At 42.4% G+C, this 22699-nt stretch overlaps 1 protein-coding gene across 1 annotated transcript; it reads right to left on the minus strand.

Annotated features, from left to right (window-relative positions):
- Positions 1 to 523: 523 nt before the first annotated feature.
- Positions 524 to 22699, minus strand: LOC135543799 (phosphatidylinositol 4-phosphate 5-kinase type-1 beta-like). The gene is made up of 16 exons (XM_064971136.1): positions 22639 to 22699; positions 20861 to 21054; positions 20576 to 20586; positions 17368 to 17458; positions 16758 to 16888; positions 9957 to 10074; positions 9323 to 9475; positions 8852 to 9148; positions 7031 to 7227; positions 6786 to 6866; positions 6632 to 6680; positions 6319 to 6403; positions 6064 to 6204; positions 5808 to 5943; positions 2006 to 2103; positions 524 to 1645 (listed from the first exon to the last, which is right to left on the minus strand). The coding sequence occupies exons 1-16, from the start codon at positions 22697 to 22699 to the stop codon at positions 1623 to 1625; spliced, it is 1866 nt and encodes a 621-aa protein (XP_064827208.1). The 3' UTR covers positions 524 to 1622.

Here is a 22699-nt window from a genome sequence, read left to right on the forward strand (position 1 = left end):
ATCGATAAAAGCCTTTTGAATTGTCCTGTGCATCTCCAGATAATGAAAACAACGTTTGAAGCCACAACAGCCCATTCTTAAGGCGTGACCCAGGAGGACTTGGCTGTGAATCACCAGGGTCCAGTTTTTCTAAGATTATCTGAATTTCAGTTATCGGATAGAATAAAAAATTATACAGGTATGTTGATAGCCTTGATAGAATTAATAGAACGGGAGTCCCCATTCAAACCCATGTTTTTTAAACTCACATGAACAGATAAAATGTATATATTTTCTACGTTTAGTTTTCACTGAAAAAGCTTCTATATGGAATATTGATAGCGTTTGCATCTATCATAACATAATCCTCGACGAGGAAAGAAACAGAGATCAGTAATTCTATACACATTGTGCCCCCTATTGATCATTTGTGGGCATGGCAATGATAGAGAATTTAGAGACGGAAACATACAATGCTACGGCATAAAATCTGATTTTATTTGACAGACAAATATTTATAGAAAACTAATTATTTTAAAATACAATATACATATTATGCCAACTGTACATTTAAAAAAAAGATCTTGAAATACATCATTTTAAAACAAATAAAATTTGCAACCATGCCTGATCATTAATGGGCCTACACTTATATGAAATGCATTATAAAAAGTGTGATCATGAAAGGAAGACACTTCGTGATATGGCATAATCACATGTCTTTAGCTACATTACATAGGCCTTCGAAGGTATTATCTCACCATGGCACTGTTTTACAATCTTGAATAATTCAATGCATGGAACATTGATTGGCAACTAAGGGCTCAGACACACCGATAGCATTTGCTGGCCAAGAGTAGGACTATTTAGCACGTCTGAATGTACTTTGCAAAACAACTGCGAATCAATTTTACATGTAGAATCGCCAGAAATGTTTTGGCAGTCAGACATGTACAGCGGGTGGTCCCTAAAACACAGCGTGCTGAACGATTGGCAGACGAATGCTAGAACCACATTCGGTGCGATGTGTGCAAGCCTTAAGTCCCCACTACATTGTGTGTTCCCTGGTGTCCAAGGTCTACTGCACTGATTGTGATATGGCTTAATGGGTTGATTTCGGGAGTCTCAACAGTATGTCATGTAACTAAAGCATTTGCTCAATACAGTATTTTCTTGTACTATTCTAGATTTATTTTCATTAAATTCTGTATCTTTATGCATGTATATACAATTTTTTTAATGCTTCCTATTTAATCAAATAACATTTACAGATTACATTTTTCAGGAATCCAACCTCAGAGATTTGAACATTGTCTTTAGTGATATTTCAACATTAAAATCCATAATCAATCACATGGATGTGCATACAAATAGAGCTTTGCTAGAGGAGCATTGATTAAAAGTGATTTGGCATGTTCCACAAGGTGACTGTTGCTAGTAATCTCCATTCGAAAACTTTAGGATTGTCCCTGATTTTAAAGTAGCAGCAAAGTGTACGGTCTTGAAAGGTGCTTTACAGTGCAGGTCATGACTTCAAAAGGCAGGACAGTCTGTATTGGAGCACTGTCATAATAGTGTTTTTATGTGCAGTTGATGCTTAAAGAGATCATTATCTATTTAGTGATGCTGTGGGAAGGGACTTTTCATCTTCTTCCACCCGTCTTCACTAGAACATAAGAGGTTGAGAATCAGAGATGTAACAAAGGAGATATTAAAGATATCATAAATTACCAAACAAACAGGGATTTCACAGAGAGGATTGGTAATAGAGAAGAACAAAAAACAATGCTGATGTCAGAGACAGACATTGAAAAGGACATATGGGAAATGTCTAAAGACATCTTAGGTGATGTCATACATAGGAGCTAACATAGAGATGATGTCACAGAGCGACACAATCAGTGACCTTACAAAGGGCATGGAATATTTATGATATCATAGAGACAAGCAGAAGTGATGATGTCATAGACACTATTAAACAGATAATGACTCCTAACTAAATGCATAGTGTATCTTGTACACCCACCAAGTAGACATTGCGTAGAGTCTGGGCTGCCCTGGGTATGGGGAGAGGGGACCGTGTCATCCAGGGCCACATTTGCACTGGAGTCACAATGGTTATCACTGAGGAGACAGTGGGAAGAGTTACAATGGACAACAGAGATAAATAACTCCATCACTGTCTAACAGAACAAACAGTTGATTCCATCAAGGGGTGAGCCTTGAAAGGTATAAGGGTGCTAAGGTGGATAAGGAGTGGGTGAGGTCTGGTGTATATGAGGTGGTGCGGTGTACAATCAGGGTGAGGACCCACTGGGCACACCACATCATTTCAACATGGAAATTTGGGTATTATTTGGTTGAGACATTGACCATTGAGATTTCAACCTTTATTCAGCAACTCAAAAAGACAGCCAGATGTTTGTTAAATTCCCAATGTGTTATCACTATGCTTTCAACCATTTAAAACTACAAAATTCAAATGGTAATACAATGTCAGATATTGTTTATTTATACAACAACTTAATGTATGATCACTGTGCTTAATCTAATAGCACAACCAAATGACCTGGATTGCAGTTGAGATTACATTAAAAGTACATAGTGCAAGTGATCAATGTTTGAGATTCTGCACAGATTATTATAGCTATTGTGAAGATCTCCACAGACCTGCTGTCACGTGCGTCGTTTTGAAAATGACCGGACCAAGGTGCAGCGTTGTGAGCGTACATTTTTCTTTATTTTTTAAATGTCGCCAACAAAACAACAAAAACTAACGTGAAGCTCCGTAAGGCTATACATGCATTAAACGAAGACAACAACCCACAAATGAGAAAAGGAGGGAAGAAAGTCTGCCTAAGTATGATTCCCAATCAGAGACAACGATAGACAGCTGTCCCTGATTGAGAATCATACCCGGGCAAAAACAAAGAACCAGAGAGCATAGACTTTCCCACCCGAGTCACACCCTGACCAAACAAATATAGAGAATAAAAGGATCTCTACGGTCAGGGCGTGACACCTGAGACCTTTGCATGCCACCTTGAACATGCATGCTTTCTATGATTACATAAGACAATTATAGTTACACTAGACTAACCTCAAAATGGATGTGTTACTCATTTTAAAGTTGAATAAATACTGTTACATTAGTTTGTAAGATAGCTTTAACTTTAGGCTATTGACTATTAGAAAAATATTATTGAATTGTGTTTGGTTGACAACACAGCCAAATATCAACATTTAAAGGATATCTAATCCTTGGATAGATTAATCTGAGCAACTGGCATAATCCTATTATTAAACGTTTATTTTTGGTTCAGCTGGAGACGTGAATCCAATTTATAATTTGTTAACTTGTCGACAAGTTAATAGGCTATTTGTGTTTCATTGTCAACACAACCAAATAAACATTTGAAGGAGATGTATCTTTGTGCCAATGACCCAGTCTGGCTTTATTCCCAGTTTGTCAACAAATTAATGATATGTTGGATTCACGTCTCCATCTCAACCAAGAATCAAAGTTAAAGAATAGGACTAAATCAAACTTTTATTTAAAGTGCTTAAACTTAGATTTTTGGTTGAGATGGAGATGTTATTCATTTGTAGACAAACTAGATTTTAAGCCAGACTAAGTCAGTGGCACAGATGGAACTATCCAAGCAGAAGATCTCCTTCAAAATATTGATATTTGGTTGTGTTGTAATTCATTTCCAGTTTGTCTACAAATTGATATGTTGGATTCACGTCTCCATCTCAAAAAAACATCTAAATTGAACCCTGGGTTAAAATGAAACAATTACTTGATGAATTTGCAAATGCTTTGTAGGCCTAAATAGTATAATTGATGATATGACTTATTGCCTTCAGAAAGTATTCACACCCCCAACTGTGTTACAGCCTGAATTTAAAATTTGATTACATTTTGTTTTTTTGTCACACAATAACGGCAAAGTCGAATTATGTACTCAACCCCTATGTTATGGCAAACCTAAATAAGTTCAGCAGTAAACATGTGCTTAACAAGTCACATAATAAGTTGCATGGACTCACAATTGTGCATTAACATGATTTTTGAATGACTACCTTCTCTGTACCCCACACATACTGTACAATTATCTGTAAGGTCCCTCAGTCGAGCAGTGAATTACAAACACAGATACAATCACAAAGACCAGAGAGGTTTTCCATTGCCTCGCAAAGGGCACCTATTGTAAAAATAAATAAAAAACTGACATTGAATATCCCTTTGAGCATGGTGAAGATATTAATTACACTTTGGATGGTGTATCAATACACCCAGTCACTACAAAGATACAGGCGTCCTTCCTAACTAAGTTGCCAGAGAGAAATGAACCCTTTATGGATTTCCTCATGAGGCCAATGGTGACTTGAAAAACAGAGTTTAATGGCTGTGATAGGAGAAAACTGAAGATGGATCAACAATGTTATAGTTTCTCCACAACACTAAACTCATTTACAGAGTGAAAAGGAGGAAGCTTGTACATAATACAAATATTCCAAAACATGCATCCAGTTTACAAAAAGGCACTAAAGTAATACTGCGAAAAAATGTGGCAAAGCAATTCACTTTTTGTCCTGAATACAAAGTATTATGTTTGGGGCAAATCAAATACAAAGCTTTACTGAGGACCACTCTCCATATTTTTAAGCATAGTGGTGGCTGCATCATGCTATGGATATGCTTGTAATTGTTAAGGTCGGGGGAGTTCTTCAGGATCAAAAAGAAAGGGAATGGAGCTAAGCACAAGCAAAAACGTAAGCACAGGCAAAATCTGCTTTCCACCAGACACTGGGAGAGGAATTCCCCTTTCAGCAGGACAATAACCTAACACACAAGGTCAAATCTACACTGGAGTTGCTTACCAAAAAGACAGTGAATGTTCCTGAGTAGCCAAGTTCATTTTGACTTACACGTATTTGAAAATCTATGGCAAGACCTGAAAATGGTTGTCAGGCAATGATCAACAACCAATTTGGCAGAGCATGAAGAATTTTGAAAATAATAATAGGCACATGCTCTCAGACTTACACAGAAAGACTCTGCCAAAGGTACTTCTTTCAACAAAGTATTGACTCAGGGGTGTGAATACCAATGAGTCAATGAGATATTTCTGTATTTCATTTTCAATATATTTGCAAACATTTCTAAAAACATGTTTTCACTGTCATTCTGGGGTATTGTTTGTAGATCGCTGAGAAAACAAATCTTTTTAATCCATTATGAATTCAGGCTGTAACAAAATGTGGTATGAATATTTTCTGAAGGCACCGTATAGTCTAGTTACATTTGATTTACTCCGTTTAACCTACGCTTTGGAATGACTTCGATAGAAACAATGAATATAGAGAAGAGATCTCTCAATAATTGTTCTCATGATAATACATTGGTAGTAGTCAGTGATAAATATAAAAGCGAGGCTGGGCTTGGTTAATACCCTGGATGGGAGACCACATTAATAGTTGTAGATCAATTCTCCAGTAGGAAGTGCTGCCCAGCCTATTTTTATCTTTTTCTGACAGTGGATTTTACATTGGAGATCTGACGTTGTTTCAAATGTACAAACTCAACATATTTTATACACAGTTTGTCTATGTTGAAAATTGGTTACAAATATCACATACGTAATCTGGTGGTTGAAATTTCACCCTCAAAACAACAGTTAACTTTTTTTCAAATCCAATGTATTTTCCATGTAGATTCCATGTCACAATAATTTAACAAAAGACACTGAAACAATGTTGACTCAACCAGTTTGTGCTAAGTGGTGAAGGTGTAAAGATTTAATGTGCAGTCGACACTGTACCTATTCTCCAGGTGCTCCTCAAGGTGCTTCTCAAGGTCTTTCTTGATCTTCTCAAGAGTGGAGAAGGATGAGGAAACAGCCTGATTTAAACATTTCGGAAGTAGGACTAGGTCAGGGTGCTTGGAGGAACTCATTACTGTTGAACAAAACAGAGAAATACAAAGAAATGTCAAAGGATAAAGCAGATAGTGCATGGCGTGTGTACAGGCCCAATAGATTGTGGGTTGTGTCTTTTTTTTCAATAAAGGGTGACTACATTGTCCACCCAGGCTCTCCATGCTTTGGGCCTTTCTCTCGTCCTTCTTCTCCTCCTTTTGGGGGGACAGTACCTCCTGGGAGGCTGACCTCATCGCATGGATGGAGCTCCTCTTCCTCTTGGAGGATGCTCCTCTTAGAGCTGAGAGAGCGTGGGAGAGAGATAAACAGAGAGCATTAGTGAAATTACAAAGAAAAGGAATGGGGAAATATATAAGGTCATATTGAGGATGTTTAAGTGAAAGAAGTCACTTACGACGGATATTTTTGAATACAGTGCCGCCCATGAACTTCAAAAATCTGTCTGCATAGAAACCGGGCCTGTGAACTGACACTGTATCCTGAAACACAAAGATACACAGGTGTCCGGTCGCTATGAGAGCAAAATGGAATTTGAATACAATCACACACACACACACACACACACACACACACACACACACACACACACACACACACACACACACACACACACACACACACACACACACACACACACACACACACACACACACACACACACACACACACACACACACACACACACACACACACACACTGTAGCCTACCCCATCGTGTACGAGGGCTTTCCAGGAGTGCTCCACCTTCTTGATGAACCTTAAAAAGAAGCACAGGTGTTACAAAGATCATTTATGTTATGTGTAACATTGATACGTTTGTCTTGATGGAAATGACGACAGTGGTTCCACAAAAAGTCCTCACCGGTAGGACTGGAGGATGTCAATGATCCCTAAGAAGATCAGCAGCTTCTCATCTTTGTGTTTAGCTGGAATTCCACCCATTCTAATGGATAAAAAAAAGGAATTTACATCTCACACAGCTGCTATGCAGTGTGTGACTGAATTATGGTGTGAATAATACAATGCACTAATGTTTACAATGACTCATTGTGAAGTCAGTGATATGTCATTGGTGAAAGGGCCTTATGAAGGTGAATGTTCTCTCACGTGTCATCGTCGGCCACTGGCTCTGCAACCTTGCCGTCCCCTTCCCCTTGGATGGACTCCAGGGCGGTGGAGTAGAGGACCCTCTGGCCATTGAGGCGCTTACTGTCCGCCCTGGCCCCCCTGTCCAGACACTTCTTGTCCTGCACATGCACCCCCAGCAGGAGGCTGTAGTCCATGATCTTAAAGCTCTCCAGGACCTGACCGTCACATGACCACACAATCCACACACACACACATTAAGATGACAGGAACATAAAAGGCCACATGACCAAAGCAAACATGACCACATTTTGTTCCCACTTAAATTCTCAACAATCCTCTTAACTGACCACTCCATGTGACCTTCAACAACCACCCATGCTGAAAGTCCTGTCAAATGAGCCACCAAAGATGGATTAGCAAACCAAACACACTTAAACCTCTAGCCTTCTGACCAATGTTCCCCCTATTTTTTTCGCCACTGAGCACATTTCTGGTCTGCTGAGCGCATACTTGAACATTGTGAAAATTCGGAGCAACTTCCGGCACGTGTTTCCTGTGAACTCTGAGGCTGTACCCACTATTAAAGTTACAGTTTCAACAGTTGCCAAGTAGGTTACTGTAGCTATTTGATCATAATGTTGGCCTATCAGAGTGGCCTACCATCAAAAGCAATGGTGAAAAAAAGCACAAAATGATAGAACAGTTATTTCCATGCTAAAATGTTAACATGGAAATACCTGTTCTATCATTCAGCCTACAGTAGCAGCCAACATGTGGTGTTCAATGCCTACATTCCATGAGACTTTTGAAAAAAAACATGAAGGCTTGACATTTACCTGTTAATCCACCAGTCCTTCAGACAAGGAGGTGACTGAAAATGTTGTGTGGTGCAAGAAACCACTTTACAAAATAAAATGTATTATTATTCTCATGCCATTATTACAAAGAATAAGACAAATTATGCTACGCTCTGCCTATTGGCTGCTTAGCTTATTCAAGACCGTCTTAAAATACAGAACTTCCCCTTTAAGACATTAAAAAAAACTCTTTACCTGACTGGCTTTTCAAAGATGGCTAGAAATGGACATATTTTGTGCTCGTTGGAAGCAGCCACTCCCCTATTGTTTACTAGAAATGAGCTATAACTGGGCTAATAACTCACCAACTAGCAAAGAATATGAACAAATCTGCACACCTGGCTACATGCAGCTCTCACTTTGTTCTCAAAACAAGCAAATCTACTCGCAACCGCTCATACTGTAGTCTAAACAAAGTCCAGTTCAAAGTGAATGGTACAGATCCATATATGGCAATGGCTATTTGCATATAGGCCTACTGCAGCTCTGATCGGTTATGGTGGGAAGGCCCTGGGTGGTTAGGTGGGGAAATGGAGACTGTGCTTGAATCTGAAAGTGCGGGATAATGAATGGAAAATAGTGAAATCAAAGAATGGAACAAATACGAGTGAAGTTCAATCTCGTACACAGTTTAGAGGGAACATTGCTTCTGACCATCACTGATGTGACACTATAACTCCTCTAAACAAAGGCCTTAACAATGCCTGAGTTAGCTTACCGTGCTACTGCCTACCTACCACATGTCCAGTTCCTCTGTTGAATAATAATGCAGTCATTCAGAAGGGCTCAATGTGATGGAGAAGAGGCCAGTCATCCTTATGTAACATGATTGCCAATGAGGGTTCAAAGTTCAATGACAAATATCCAACCAAATGCTATTGAAGGAACTAAAATGTCCCTCGAACAACACACATTTGACTAGCCTTCATGTTTTGAATATGCAATACCAATAAGTAAGTGAATCTACTGCGAGTGGCCTCACCCTGCAGTCCCTCTGCAGTGTCTTCATTAAGGCACTGTACGTGTCGCCATCAAAGTGCAGGCCCTCAAGCATCTCCTGGAAGTCCAGGTCTTTGAAGGTGGGTGAGAACTTGGCACGTTCCTTGCACGAGGCGTGGCGTTTGTAGGTGGAGCCCTTCAGGTCGTATTTGTAGTGCATCTGGAGGGCCCTGGGCAACACGTTGTTCATCACCACCAGACGGATGTTGACCCCGGCACACTGGATGCAGTACAGGCCGTAGAACTTAGGTAGTAGTGTCCTCGGGTTCTGATTCAGATTCTGAAATAAAACAAGATGGAAAAAGAGATACATCTGAGAATAGTTCACACGTTGCCAACATTTAAATTAAACTTTACAATCTTTGAATAAGAATATCCTGAAGGCACTAGAACTGATAGGAGTTGCCCTATTTATTATGCCAGGAATGGTGTTTGTGTTAAGGGAGGGGCTCACCATGTAGTAACCAGGAAGGAGTTTCTGCAGAAACTCAGCCTCTTTATGCTGCACTGTCTTAATGATGAACTCATCGTCGCTGGTCAGGTAGAACCAGGAACTGCTGGCCCCGGGGTTGGACAGCTCGATCAGAGGCTCATTACAGATGGAGTACTGGAATTCATACAGGAAGAGCCAATAGCATGCATTCATATAGACAGGACAGCAACATGGCAGTTTTCAAATAACAAAACAAACCCAATGGGTAAAAACTGTTTGAATCAACATTGTTTCGAAGTAATTTCAACCCAAAAATGTAAATGTGATGACGTTGAACTAACATAGAAAACTGATTGGATTTGAAAAAAGGCATCAACGTAAGGGAATTGTAATTTTTTCACCCAACTTTTAAACTAAATCCAATGACATGGTGAAATGTTTTGTTGATTTCACATTGAATTCACATTAGTTGACAACTCAAATGTAAATCCAAACTAGACAATGAAATGACATCTGTGCCCAGTGTGAACACTGTGCTCTTACTTATAGATCAGACAACTCTAATGGGGTGTATTACTACATGATTGTATGCTGTATTATCAGAGAAGCACATGGTGTGTAGGAGTGTTTTCTGTAAAGGGTTTTCCACACTAACCAGGTAGTCATCTGCTTTGATGCCAAAGAGCTCCCTAAAGTAGCGGAAGGCGAGAGGGGCGTAGGTTTTGAGGCGGAAGTCTGGGAAGTGGTGCGCTGGGGTCATGTTGCTCCCCTCACTGACAACACAAGTGTTATCACACAAACAGATCAGTGTTATGATCTGTGTGTACAACAGCAGCCCTATACATCCATATACAAACACTAATTTACCACTGAAAATACGGACATTTGCATCCCAATAGAACAGGGTACAGTACACAAATGTATCAGTTAGAGCAGCAGTTCCCAAACGTTTCCACTCGGGGGCCCCCCTTCCATCATTGGGGAACAAAAAAATGGGTTAAAAAACCTAGATAAAAAAACATTAGCTGACATGGGCTAGTAAGTTGGTTCTGGTCATTTCTAAAACATTATAAGGGATACCTAGTCAGTTGCACAACAGAGTGCATTCAACCTAAATGTGTATTCTGCATTTAACCCAAAACCTCTGAATCAGAGCGATGCGGGGGGCTGCCTTTATCGAAGTCCACGGCACAGTGTAACTGCCTTGCTCAAGGGCAGAACGGCAGATTTTTCCACCTTGCCGGCTCAGGCAAGCAACCTTTCGGTTACTGGCCCATCGCTCTTAACCGCTAGGCATAGCTCTCTGAGGGAGCAATGACAAGAGGAAAACTGTTGATGCACTACCTCATTTTGAATTATTCTACTATTACAGCTTTCAAGAGTAAGTTGGCCCCAGAGTTTGGGAACCACTGAGCAAACAGAGAATATTGTGACTGAGTGATGGACCACTACAAGGAAAGTATTGAAGTATACAAGAAGCATCAGCTGTGCGATAAGATGTGCCAAACAGATGTCACAGATGTGCATCTTTCAGTGAAGCTTCGAAGGTCACGCATGTCTGGGTCAAGTGTCTTCACTGACATTTTCATCCTCTCCCTGATCGAGTCTGTAATACCTACATGCTTCTACATCTGCATTGCTTGCTGTTTGGGGTTTTAGGCTGGGTTTCTGTATAGCACTTTGTGACATCTGCTGATGTAAAAAAAGCTTTATAAATACATTTGATTGATTGATTTCAAGCGAAGGTAACATGCCTAAAGGACTACCGCCCAGTAGCACTCACATCGGTAGCCATGAAGTGCTTTGAAAGGCTGGTCATGGCTCACATCAACACCATCATCCCGGAAACCCTAGACCCACTCCAATTCGCATACCGCCCCAACAGATCCACAGATGACGCAATCTCAATCTCACTCCACACTGCCCTTTCCCACCTGGACAAAAGGAACACCTATGTGAGAATGCTGTTCATTGACTACAGCTCAGCGTTCAACACCATAGTGCCCACAAAGCTCATCACTAAGGACCCTGGGACTAAACAACTGGATCCTGGACTTCCTGACGGGCCGCCCCAGGTGGTAAGGGTAGGCAACAACACATTGCCACGCTGATCCTCAACACGGGGGCCCCCTCAGGGGTGCGTGCTTAGTCTCCTCTTGTTCTTAAGACAGCCTGTAGGGAGGTGGTCAGAAACCTGGCAGTGTGGTGCCAGGACAACAACCTCTCCCTCTACTTGAGCAAGACAAAGGAGCTGATCGTGGACTACAGGAAAAGGAGGGCCGAACACGACCCCATTCACATCAACGGGGCTGTGGGGAGCGGGTAGAGAGTTTCAAGTTCCTTCATTGCCACATCACCAACAAACTATCATGGTCCAAATAAACCAAGATAGTTGTGAAGAGGGCACGACAACGCCTTTCCCCCTCAGGAGACTTAAAAGAATTGGCATGGGTCCCCGATCCTCAAAAAGTTATACAGCTGCACCATCGAGAGCATCCTAACCGGTTGCGTCACCGCCTGGTATGGCAATTGCTTGGCATCCGATTGTGAGATGCTACAGAGGGTAGTGGGTACCCCCAGTACATCACTGGGGCCAAGCTTCCTGCCATCCAGGACCTCTATTACAGTACATTATATATATACACAGTTGAAGTCGGAAGTTTACATACACCTAGGTTGGAGTCATTAAAACTTGTTTTACAACCACTCCACAAATTTCTTGTTCACAAACTATAGTTTTGGCAAGTCGGTTAGGACATCTACTTTGTGCATGACACAAGTAATTTTTCCAACCATTGTTTACAGACAGATTATTTCACGTATAATTGACTGTATCACAATTCCAGTGGGTCAGAAGTTTTCATACACTAAGTTGACTGTGCCTTTAAACAGCTTGTAAAATTCCAGAAAATTATATCATGGCTTTAGAAGCTTCTGATAGGCTAATTGACATCATTTCAGTCAATTGAAGGTGTACCTGTGGATGTATTTCAAGGCCTACCTTTAAACTCAGTGCCTCTTTGCTTGACATCATGGAAAAATCCAAAGAAATCAGCCAAGACCTCAGAAAAGAATTGTGGACCTCCACAAGTCTGGTTCATTCTTGGGAGCAAACGCCTGGAGGTACCACGTTTATCTGTACAAACAATAGTACGCAACTATAAACACCATGGGAACATGCATCCGTCATACCTCTCCGGAAGGAGACGCGTTCTGTTTCCTAGAGATGGACATACTTTGGTGCGAAAAGTGCAAAATCAATCCCAGAACAACAGCAAAAGGACCTTGTGAAGATGCTGGAGGAAACAGCTACAAAGTATCTACATCCACAGTAAAACGAGTCCTATATCGACATAACCTGAAAAGACAATGACCCCAAGCACACATCCAAAGTTGTGACAAAATGGCTTAAGAACAACAAAGTCAAAGTATTGGAGTGGCCATCACAAAGCCCTGACCTCAATCCCATAGAAAATTTGTGGGCAGAACTGAAAAAGTGTGTTCGAGCAAGGAGGCCTACAAACCTGACTGTCTGGAGGAATGGGGTGGGGCCGTATGCCTTATGGCTAACGAGGCATGGTGCGATGAAAGAAACATACAGGAACTCAAATCCTTCTGTTCACCTGATTTAGAATTCCTCACAATCAAATGTAGACCGCATTATCTACCAAGAGAATTCTCTTCGATTATAATCACAGCCGTATATATCCCCCCCCAAGCAGACACATCGATGGCTCTGAACGAACTTTATTTAACTCTTTGCAAACTGGAAACCATTTATCCGGAGGCTGCATTCATTGTTGCTGGGGATTTTAACAAGGCTAATCTGAAAACAAGACTCCCTAAATTTTATCAGCATATCGATTGCGCAACCAGGGGTGGAAAAACCTTGGATCACTGTTACTCTAACTTCCGCGACGCATATAAGGCCCTGCCCCGCCCCCCTTTCGGAAAAGCTGACCACGACTCCATTTTGCTGATACCTGCCTACAGACAAAAACTAAAAAAAGAAGCTCCCACGCTGAGGTCTGTCCAACGCTGGTCCGACCAAGCTGACTCCACACTCCAAGACTACTTCCATCACGTGGACTGGGACATGTTTCGTATTGCGTCAGATAACAACATTGACGAATACGCTGATTCGGTGTGCGAGTTCATTAGAACGTACGAGTTCATTAGAACGTGCGTTGAAGATGTCGTTCCCATAGCAACGATTAAAACATTCCCTAACCAGAAACCGTGGATTGATGGCAGCATTCGCGTGAAACTGAAAGCGCGAACCACTGCTTTCAATCAGGGCAAGGTGTCTGGTAACATGACTGAATACAAACAGTGCAGCTATTCCCTCCGTAAGGCTATCAAACAAGCTAAGCGTCAGTACAGAGACAAAGTAGAATCTCAATTCAACGGCTCAGACACAAGAGGCATGTGGCAGAGTCTACAGTCAATCACGGACTACAGGAAGAAATCCAGCCCAGTCACGGACCAGGATGTCTTGCTCCTAGGCAGACTAAATAACTTTTTTGCCCGCTTTGAGGACAATACAGTGCCACTGACACGGCCTGCAACGGAAACATGCGGTCTCTCCTTCACTGCAGCCGAGGTGAGTAAAACATTTAAACGTGTTAACCCTCGCAAGGCTGCAGGCATCCCCAGCCGCGCCCTCAGAGCATGCGCAGACCAGCTGGCTGGTGTGTTTACGGACATATTCAATCAATCCCTATACCAGTCTGCTGTTCCCACATGCTTCAAGAGGGCCACCATTGTTCCTGTTCCCAAGAAAGCTAAGGTAACTGAGCTAAACGACTACCGCCCCGTAGCACTCACTTCCGTCATCAGGAAGTGCTTTGAGAGACTAGTCAAGGACCATATCACCTCCACCCTACCTGACACCCTAGACCCACTCCAATTTGCTTACCGCCCAAATAGGTCCACAGACGATGCAATCTCAACCACACTGCACACTGCCCTAACCCATCTGGACAAGAGGAATACCTATGTGAGAATGCTGTTCATCGACTACAGCTCGGCATTCAACACCATAGTACCCTCCAAGCTCGTCATCAAGCTCGAGACCCTGGGTCTCGACCCCGCCCTGTGCAACTGGGTACTGGACTTCCTGACGGGCCGCCCCCAGGTGGTGAGGGTAGGTAACAATTCTCAACACTGGGGCCCCACAAGGGTGCGTTCTGAGCCCTCTCCTGTACTCCCTGTTCACCCACGACTGCGTGGCCACGCACGCCTCCAACTCAATCATCAAGTTTGCGGACGACACAACAGTGGTAGGCTTGATTACCAACAACGACGAGACGGCCTACAGGGAGGAGGTGAGGGCCCTCGGAGTGTGGTGTCAGGAAAATAACCTCACACTCAACGTCAACAAAACTAAGGAGATGATTGTGGACTTCAGGAAACAGCAGAGGGAACACCCCCCTATCCACATTGATGGAACAGTAGTGGAGAGAGTAGCAAGTTTTAAGTTCCTCGGCATACACATCACAGACAAACTGAATTGGTCCACTCACACAGACAGCATCGTGAAGAAGGCGCAGCAGCGCCTCTTCAACCTCAGGAGGCTGAAGAAATTCGGCTTGTCACCAAAAGCACTCACAAACTTCTACAGATGCACAATCGAGAGCATCCTGGCGGGCTGTATCACCGCCTGGTACAGCAACTGCTCCACCCTCAACCGTAAGGCTCTCCAGAGAGTAGTGAGGTCTGCACAACGCATCACCGGGGGCAAACTACCTGCCCTCCAGGACACCTACACCACCCGATGTTACAGGAAGGCCATAAAGATCATCAAGGACATCAACCACCCGAGCCACTGCCTGTTCACCCCGCTATCATCCAGAAGGCGAGGTCAGTACAGGTGCATCAAAGCTGGGACCGAGATACTGAAAAACAGCTTCTATCTCAAGGCCATCAGACTGTTAAACAGCCACCACTAACATTGAGTGGCTGCTGCCAACACACTGACACTGACTCAACTCCAGCCACTTTAATAATGGGAATTGATGGGAAATGATGTAAATATATCACTAGCCACTTTAAACAATGCTACCTTATATAATGTTACTTACCCTACATTATTCATCTCATATGCATACGTATATACTGTACTCTATATCATCGACTGCATCCTTATGTAATACATGTATCACTAGCCACTTTAACTATGCCACTTTGTTTACATACTCATCTCATATGTATATACTGTACTCGATACCATCTACTGTATCTTGCCTATGCTGCTCTGTACCATCACTCATTCATATATCCTTATGTACATATTCTTTATCCCCTTACACTGTGTATAAGACAGTAGTTTAGGAATTGTTAGCTAGATTACTTGTTGGTTATTACTGCATTGTCGGAACTAGAAGCACAAGCATTTCGCTACACTCGCATTAACATCTGCTAACCATGTGTATGTGACAAATAAAATTTGATTTGATTTTGATTTGATTTTGAATGGGCCAAAATTCACCCAACTTATTGTGGGAAGCTTGTGGAAGGCTACCCGAAACATTTGAATCAAGTTAAACAATTTAAAGGCAATGCTACCAAATACTAATTTGGTGTATATAAACTTCTGACCCACTGGGAATGTGATGAAAGAAATAAAAGCTGAAATAAATCACTCTCTACTATTATTCTGACATTTCACATCCTTAAATGAGCAGTATGTCCTGTGGCGTAGACTCATTGAAGTAGATGTTTTCGTCCAGATCGAGGTGTGTGATTGCTGTTCTGATGTCTAGAAGCTTTTTCAGTCATAAGAAACGATGGAGGAAAAAAAAAAGTTACGGTGCTATCTGTGGGAGAGATAGCTTACCTTTTCATGGTTATTTGATTAATAGGACTGTAAAGTCTGCAAATGTAAGAGGACACCCGTGGTACTTTATTTATATGCAGAAATTCATTCAGGTGTATTTTGTGGCTTTTCCCGAATGCGTTCTAATGATCTAAAGTCGTGCTGTTGCTACTGCCTGTAAACACACAGTCCAGTTCAAAGTGAGTGATGGCAGGCCGGTGTGGCAGATAGCTCATTTGCATATAGGCCTACTGTAGCTCTGATTGGCTATGTAGTACCGGTCTGTGTAGAGTCCAGTCCGGGACAAGACAGATTTTTTTTATTAGGTTTTATTCACTGCAGTGTTTATTAATTGTCCAAACGCACTGCCACTTTCCCACTCTATATTGTCAGCGAAGTTTCACATATGCTTTACTCTACGTCATTCCCAAACATTCTATGAATGTATGAAAACGTGGAAATGAGCAGGTGTTAAATGAGGTGAGGAGACTGGAGTAGGACTTTTGTAGTGAAAGGGACTTCTGTGTCAATGGGAAACTCTGTCAGATTTGCTTCTTTAACAGGGTTTGTGCTGTATTCATGTCACTAACTAGTGATGTGTATAAGCCTGCTGAGTGATGCCAGTGTTGTGTACTGTACCTGGGTAGAAAGACACTCTCCACCATGTAGAAATCCTGCATGAGCACATCTCTGTCAGGCTTGGATATCAGGTTCCCCACAGCATACCCAATGCCCAGCTGGATGGCTCCTTTCAGTGCAGCAGCAGTTGGCTGGGACCACACAAACATAATATTCTCAATCAATACAACACTGATCATAATGTGTAGGGATTTCAGATCAAACCATACCATTTTTGTACATCTGAAAGGTACATCTGATGCATGTCAGTCAACACGTTCATGGATACCAGGACCACCTGTAGCTTTGTAACTGATTTTGGCATTTCCGCTCTGACCTCGTGTGGCTAAACACAGTGGCTGATCTACCTAATCACGTTATCCGCCGCTGCGGCCCCTCCATCAGCAAACAAACAGACACACTGAGCCCCATTATGTAACGCTCAACCACAACACCATCTCCAGTCCAGGGAGGGCAAAGCATTGCCCAATATTAAGAGGAATGGCAGTAATCCTTCTTGAAGCTCAGTTCACCAATGGGACCTTGTTCACACTCAGAAGGACATTATACAGGATTTGTAGATGTGTGCCATAAATTAGAAATCAATTACCGGGGCCCAAAGAATCCATACCTTTTTGTAATCTTTTGACCCACTGGTTCCTCCACCTCCATTCTCAGTGGTTGTTGTTTCCATCTTTTGGACAGAAAGAATATAGATTAATCTAACACAAGATGAATTATTTACCCTTTCACCCTGTTTAACATGACATAATAATAATAGATTTATTATCATCATTTCATTATTCGTTATTAACCAAATATTCATATTTATTTCATAAAGCCCTCTTTACAACAGCAATTATTAGAGCGCTTTAGGTATATCCATCCTAAACCCCCAAAGAGTAAGCAATGCAGAGGCAGAAGCACAGTGGCGAAAAACAACTCCCTAAAAGGCCATTCTTCTGGTTCTTTTGTTAAGCATAAACAGGGAACAGGTGAGTTCCTATTCCACAACACAATAAATGGTGTGATATGAGGGCTGATTTGACCTTTTAAAGCAAATATTTAGCAATTACTGCCAATCTCAGTTTCACACTTCCTAGAGGAGATGGAAAGAGGGCCAAGTCCAAAAATTCTCAGCACTGTATATCATTATAGAGAACACACAAAACATTTGTATCCCATTATCCATATCAAGTTCCCCATCTACAAAACGGAGACGTTTTTGCAATCAGCTTGCTGACAATACTTTATACTGTAGCAACTATGACAATTTAAGTCAAGAGAGCACGCAGGGGAACAACATCAACAATCTTCCCAGAAAGACATACATACCTCTCTGGCCGGGACTATGCTGTGAGAAACCTTTGGTCCAAAAATAAACCTCACCTCTGCTGATTGAAACCCCCGGGAACAACTCTTGGTCCGAATAAAGGGAGGATTGAGAAACCTGTTCAGGCTAAATCTCCCCCAGGGACATTCCAAGAGGAAGTCTGAAATTCAAGCCTCTTTCAATTAGGCTACATCTCCCAAAGAAACAAAACAAATCAACAAGTAGCACTGAGGTAAAGCTGCTGGGTGAAGTGGACACGAGACCCATTGTTACAAGGGCTTATTCATGATTCATTCATTCATTCATGATTTATAGTCTCTGCCAATATGATGACCACAATAACACACCACTCAAAATCTTGGAAAGCAAAGCAACTATTCGACACATTCTCATGTCGAGTTGGGAAAAAACAATGACAAAAAAAGTATTTACTTGTGCTACTTTATCAACAGACTCAATGTAAATTCAACTCATCTGTGTCACGTTCTGATCTTTATTTCCTTTGTTTTATTGTTATTTAGTATGGTCAGGGCGTGAGTTGGGGTGGGCAGTCTATGTTTGTTTTTCTATTAGTCATTAGTTGTCTCTGATTGAGAATCATACTTAAGTAGCCTGGGTTTCACTGTTTGTTTGTGGGTGATTGTCTATGTCTAGTTGCTTGTGTCAGCACAGTTCTCATTATAGCTTCACATTCGTTTATTGTTTTGTATAGTTTGTATTCTGTGTTCAGTGCTTTCTTTTATTTAAAAAATCATCATAAACACATACCACGCTGCATTTTGGTCCGCTCCTTACGGCAATCGTGACAATCTGCTAGTCTCAGACCAACCACTCACATTCTCAAGCAACTTATATGAGCATCTAAGTCATCATAGAGTTAAAGTGTCTGAAGGCACCATCAATGATGCATCAAATAGATTATGTATTCAAAGTGCCAAAGAATGTGCAAGTGTTCAATTTGATGTTTAGGTTTACCATAGCTCACATTCCCTGACTTTTTTGGTACTGTCCTGGACTCTTGTACTGTACATTTTGTGTGGTAGCCTTTCATTTTGGGGGTTTCAGTTCATACTGGTTAACTTGGGTGGGAAATGAATGTGTATTTCTATGGGCACAAGCACTGTTCGAGACACAAACTGTTCACACCCCTCTTGTTGGCGGAGAGAGAATGGTCTTGCAATTCTATACTTTTTTGCAATGTCTAATGTGTATTCATGTGATATTTCAGTGACTCATTACTATGGGCTAAAAAAATGTTAGCTGATCTGGGAATTTCTGACAAGTTACATACTGAACAAAAATATAAACGCAACATGCAACAATTTCAAAGATTTTACTGAATTCCAGTTCTTAAAAGGAAATCAGTCAATTAAAATATTCATTAGGCCCTAATCTATGGGTTTCACATGACTGGGCAGGGTTGCAGCCATGGGTAGGCCTGGGATGGCATTGGCCCACCCACATGGGAGCCAGGCCTAGCCAACCAGAATTAGTTTTTCCCCACAAAAGAGCTTTATTACAGACTGACATACTCCTCAGCACCCCCCCCCACCCCCATCAAATATTTGTGCAGCAACTTTCAAGAGTAAGTTGAAAGCCAGACTGAGTTTGTTCCTTTAAAAAAATGTAAAAGTAGACATCAAAAATGTAGAGTAAAATCATTCCAATCCCGATTAAAATGCAATGTTTAGCGTTTCGAATAGCTGGCTTTAGGACCATGCGGAGCATCGCTTGGAGAGAAGCTACCAGCCTGCATGCCTTTCATTTTAAGCAGAGACAGTGCCAGACAATTGCTCTGAATTTGATGTCTGCATTTGAACTCGGCCTTGTAAGCCTCAGGGCCAGCTGTTTTATGCTTTCTTTTACATTGATGTTGGCATAAGCGTCGCTTCCAATAGGCTAGGGAAAGATAAGCTTCCCATAAAGGTAATTTAATTAAATTACCAAATTAGCTATAATTACTTCTGCCGATACAGAAATAAATACAATCATTCAAAATATTAAACCAAAGAGCATGATTTGGCCACAGAGGATCATTCGTTTCTTTTAAAGAATGAGCTGTGAATTGTTTTAAGTGCACAAATTGGGTAGCGCGCAGTAAATGGCCTACCAAATCAAATAAAAGTTTATTTGCCACGTGCGCCGATTACAACAGACCTGTTGGGGGGAGGACACAATGCATAGTCTGGGTAGCCATTTGATTATCTGTTCAGGAGTCTTATGACTTGGGGGTAAAAGCTGTTGAGAAGTCTTTTGTTTCTAGACTTGGCATTCCGGTACCGCTTGCCATGCGGTAGCAGAGTGGCTGGAGTCTTTGACAGTTTTTAGGGCGTTCCTCTGACACCGCCTGGTATAGACGTCCTGGATGTCAGGCAACTTAGCCCCAGTGATGTACTGGGCCATACGCACTACCCTCTGTAGTGCATTGCGGTCAGAGGCTGAGCAGTTGCTGTACCAGGCAGTGAAGCAACCAGTTAGGATGCTCTCTATGGTGCAACCGTAGAACCTTTTGAAGACCTGAGGACACATGACAAATCCTATTAGTTTCCTGAGGGGGAATAGGCTTTGTCGTGCCCTCTTCACAACTGTCTTGGTGTTTGGACCATTCTAGTCTGTTGGTGATGTGGACACCAAGAAACTTGAAGCTCTCAACCTGCTCCACTACAGCCCCGTCGATGAGAATGGGGGCGTGCTTGGTCCTCCTTTTCCTGTAGTCCACAATCATCTCCTTTGTCTTGATTACGTTGAGGGATAGGTTGTTATTCTGGCACCACTCGGCCAGATCTCTGACCTCCTCCCTATAGGCTGTCTCGTTGTTGTCGGTGATCAGGCCTAGCACTGTTGAATTGTCTACAAACTTAATGATGGTGTTGGAGTCGTGCCTGGCCATGCAGTTGTGGATGAACAGGTAGTTCAGGAGGGGACTGAGCACACACCCCTGAGGGGCTCCAGTGTTGAGGATCAGCAGGGCAGATGTGTTGTTACCTACCCTCACCAACTGGGGGCGGCCCGTCAGAAAGTCCAGGATCCAGTTGCAGAGGGAGGTGTTTAGTCCCAGGGTCCTTAGCTTAGTGATGAGCTTTGAGGGCACTATGGTGGTGAACGCTGAGCTGTAGTCAATGCATTCTCGCATAGGTGTTCCTTTTGTCCAGGTGGGAAAGGGCAGTGTGGAGTGCAATATAGATTGCATCATCTGTGGATCTGTTGGTGCGGTATGCAAATTGGAGTGAGTCGAGGGTTTCTGGAATAATGGTGTTAATGTGAGCCATGTCCAGCCTTTCAAAGCATTTCATGGCTACAGACGTAGGTGCTACGGGTCGGTAGTCATTTAGGCAGGTTACCTTAGTGTTCTTGGGCACAGGGACTATGGTGGTCTGCTTTAAACATGTTGGTATTACAGACTCAATCAGGGACATGTTGTAAATGTCAGTGAAGACACCTGCCAGTTGGTCAGCACATGCCTGGAGCACCTGTCCTGGTAATCCGTCTGGCCCAGCGGCCTTGTGAATGTTGACGTCGGCTATGGAGAGTATAATCACACAGTCGTCCAGAACAGCTGATGCTCTCATGTATGCCTCACTGTTGCTTGCCTCAAAGCGAGCATAGAAGTGATTTAGCTCGTCTGGTTGGCTCGTGTCACTGGGCAGCTCGCGGCTGTGCTTCCCTTTGCAGTCTGTAAGAGTTTGCAGGCCCTGCCACATCCGACAAGCGTCAGAGCCGGTATAGTACGATTCAATCTTAGTCCTGTATTGGCGCTTTGCCTGTTTGATGGTTCGTCTGAGGGCATAGCAGGATCTATTATAAGCGTCCGGGTTAGAGTCCCGCTCCTTGAAGGCGGCAGCTCTACCCTTTAGCTCAGTACGGATGTTGCCTTTAATCCATGGTTTCTGGTTGGGGTATGTACGTACAGTCACTGTGGGGACGACGTCATCGATGCACTTATTGATGAAACCAGTGACTGATGTGGTGTACTCCTCAATGCCATTGGAGGAATCCCGGAACATATTCCTGTCTGTGCTAGCAAAACAGTCCCGTAGTGTAGCATCTGCGTCATCGGACCCCTTCTTTATTGACTAAGTCAGTGGTGCTTCCTGCTTTAGTTTTTGCTTGTAAGCAGGTATCAGGTGGATGGAATTATGGTCAGATTTGCCAAATGGGGGACGAGGGAGAGCTTTGTATGTGTCTCTGTGTGTGGAGTAAAGGTGATCTAGAGAGTTTTTCCCTCTAGTTGCACATTTAACATGCTGATAGAAATGAGGTAAGACTGATTTCAGTTTTCCTGCATTAAAGTCCCTGGCCACTAGGAGTGCCGCCTCTGGATTGGCGTTTTCCTTTTTGCTTATTTCCTTATACAGCTGACTGAGTGTGGTCTTAGCGCTAGCATTCTTCAGTGGTGGTAAATAGACAGCCACGAAAAATATAGATGAAAACTCTCTTGACAAAAAAGTGAGGTCTACAGCTTATCATGAGATAGTCTACTTCAGGGGAGCAAAATCTAGAGACGTCCTTATATTTTGTGCACCAGCTGTTGTTTACAAATATACACAGACCGGCCCCCCCTCGTCTTACCGGAGTGTGCTGTTCTATCTAGCCGGTGCAGCGTATATCCCGTCAGCTGAATGTTATCCAT

This window comes from Oncorhynchus masou, chromosome 8, assembly GCF_036934945.1.
Source record: "Oncorhynchus masou masou isolate Uvic2021 chromosome 8, UVic_Omas_1.1, whole genome shotgun sequence".
Taxonomy (NCBI): Eukaryota; Metazoa; Chordata; class Actinopteri; order Salmoniformes; family Salmonidae; genus Oncorhynchus; species Oncorhynchus masou.

Coding starts and splice junctions, on each gene's coding strand:
- LOC135543799 (XM_064971136.1), bottom strand. CDS start 22,699: ATGGATAACATTCAGCTGACGGGATATACGCTGCACCGGCTAGATAGA. Junction 21,055..22,638: donor AGATAGAACAGCACACTCCG/GTAAGACGAGGG, acceptor TGGTGAGGGTAG/GTAACAACACATCTGCCCTG. Junction 7,228..8,851: donor CACTGCAGAGGGACTGCAGG/GTGAGGCCACTC, acceptor TGTGACGGTCAG/GTCCTGGAGAGCTTTAAGAT.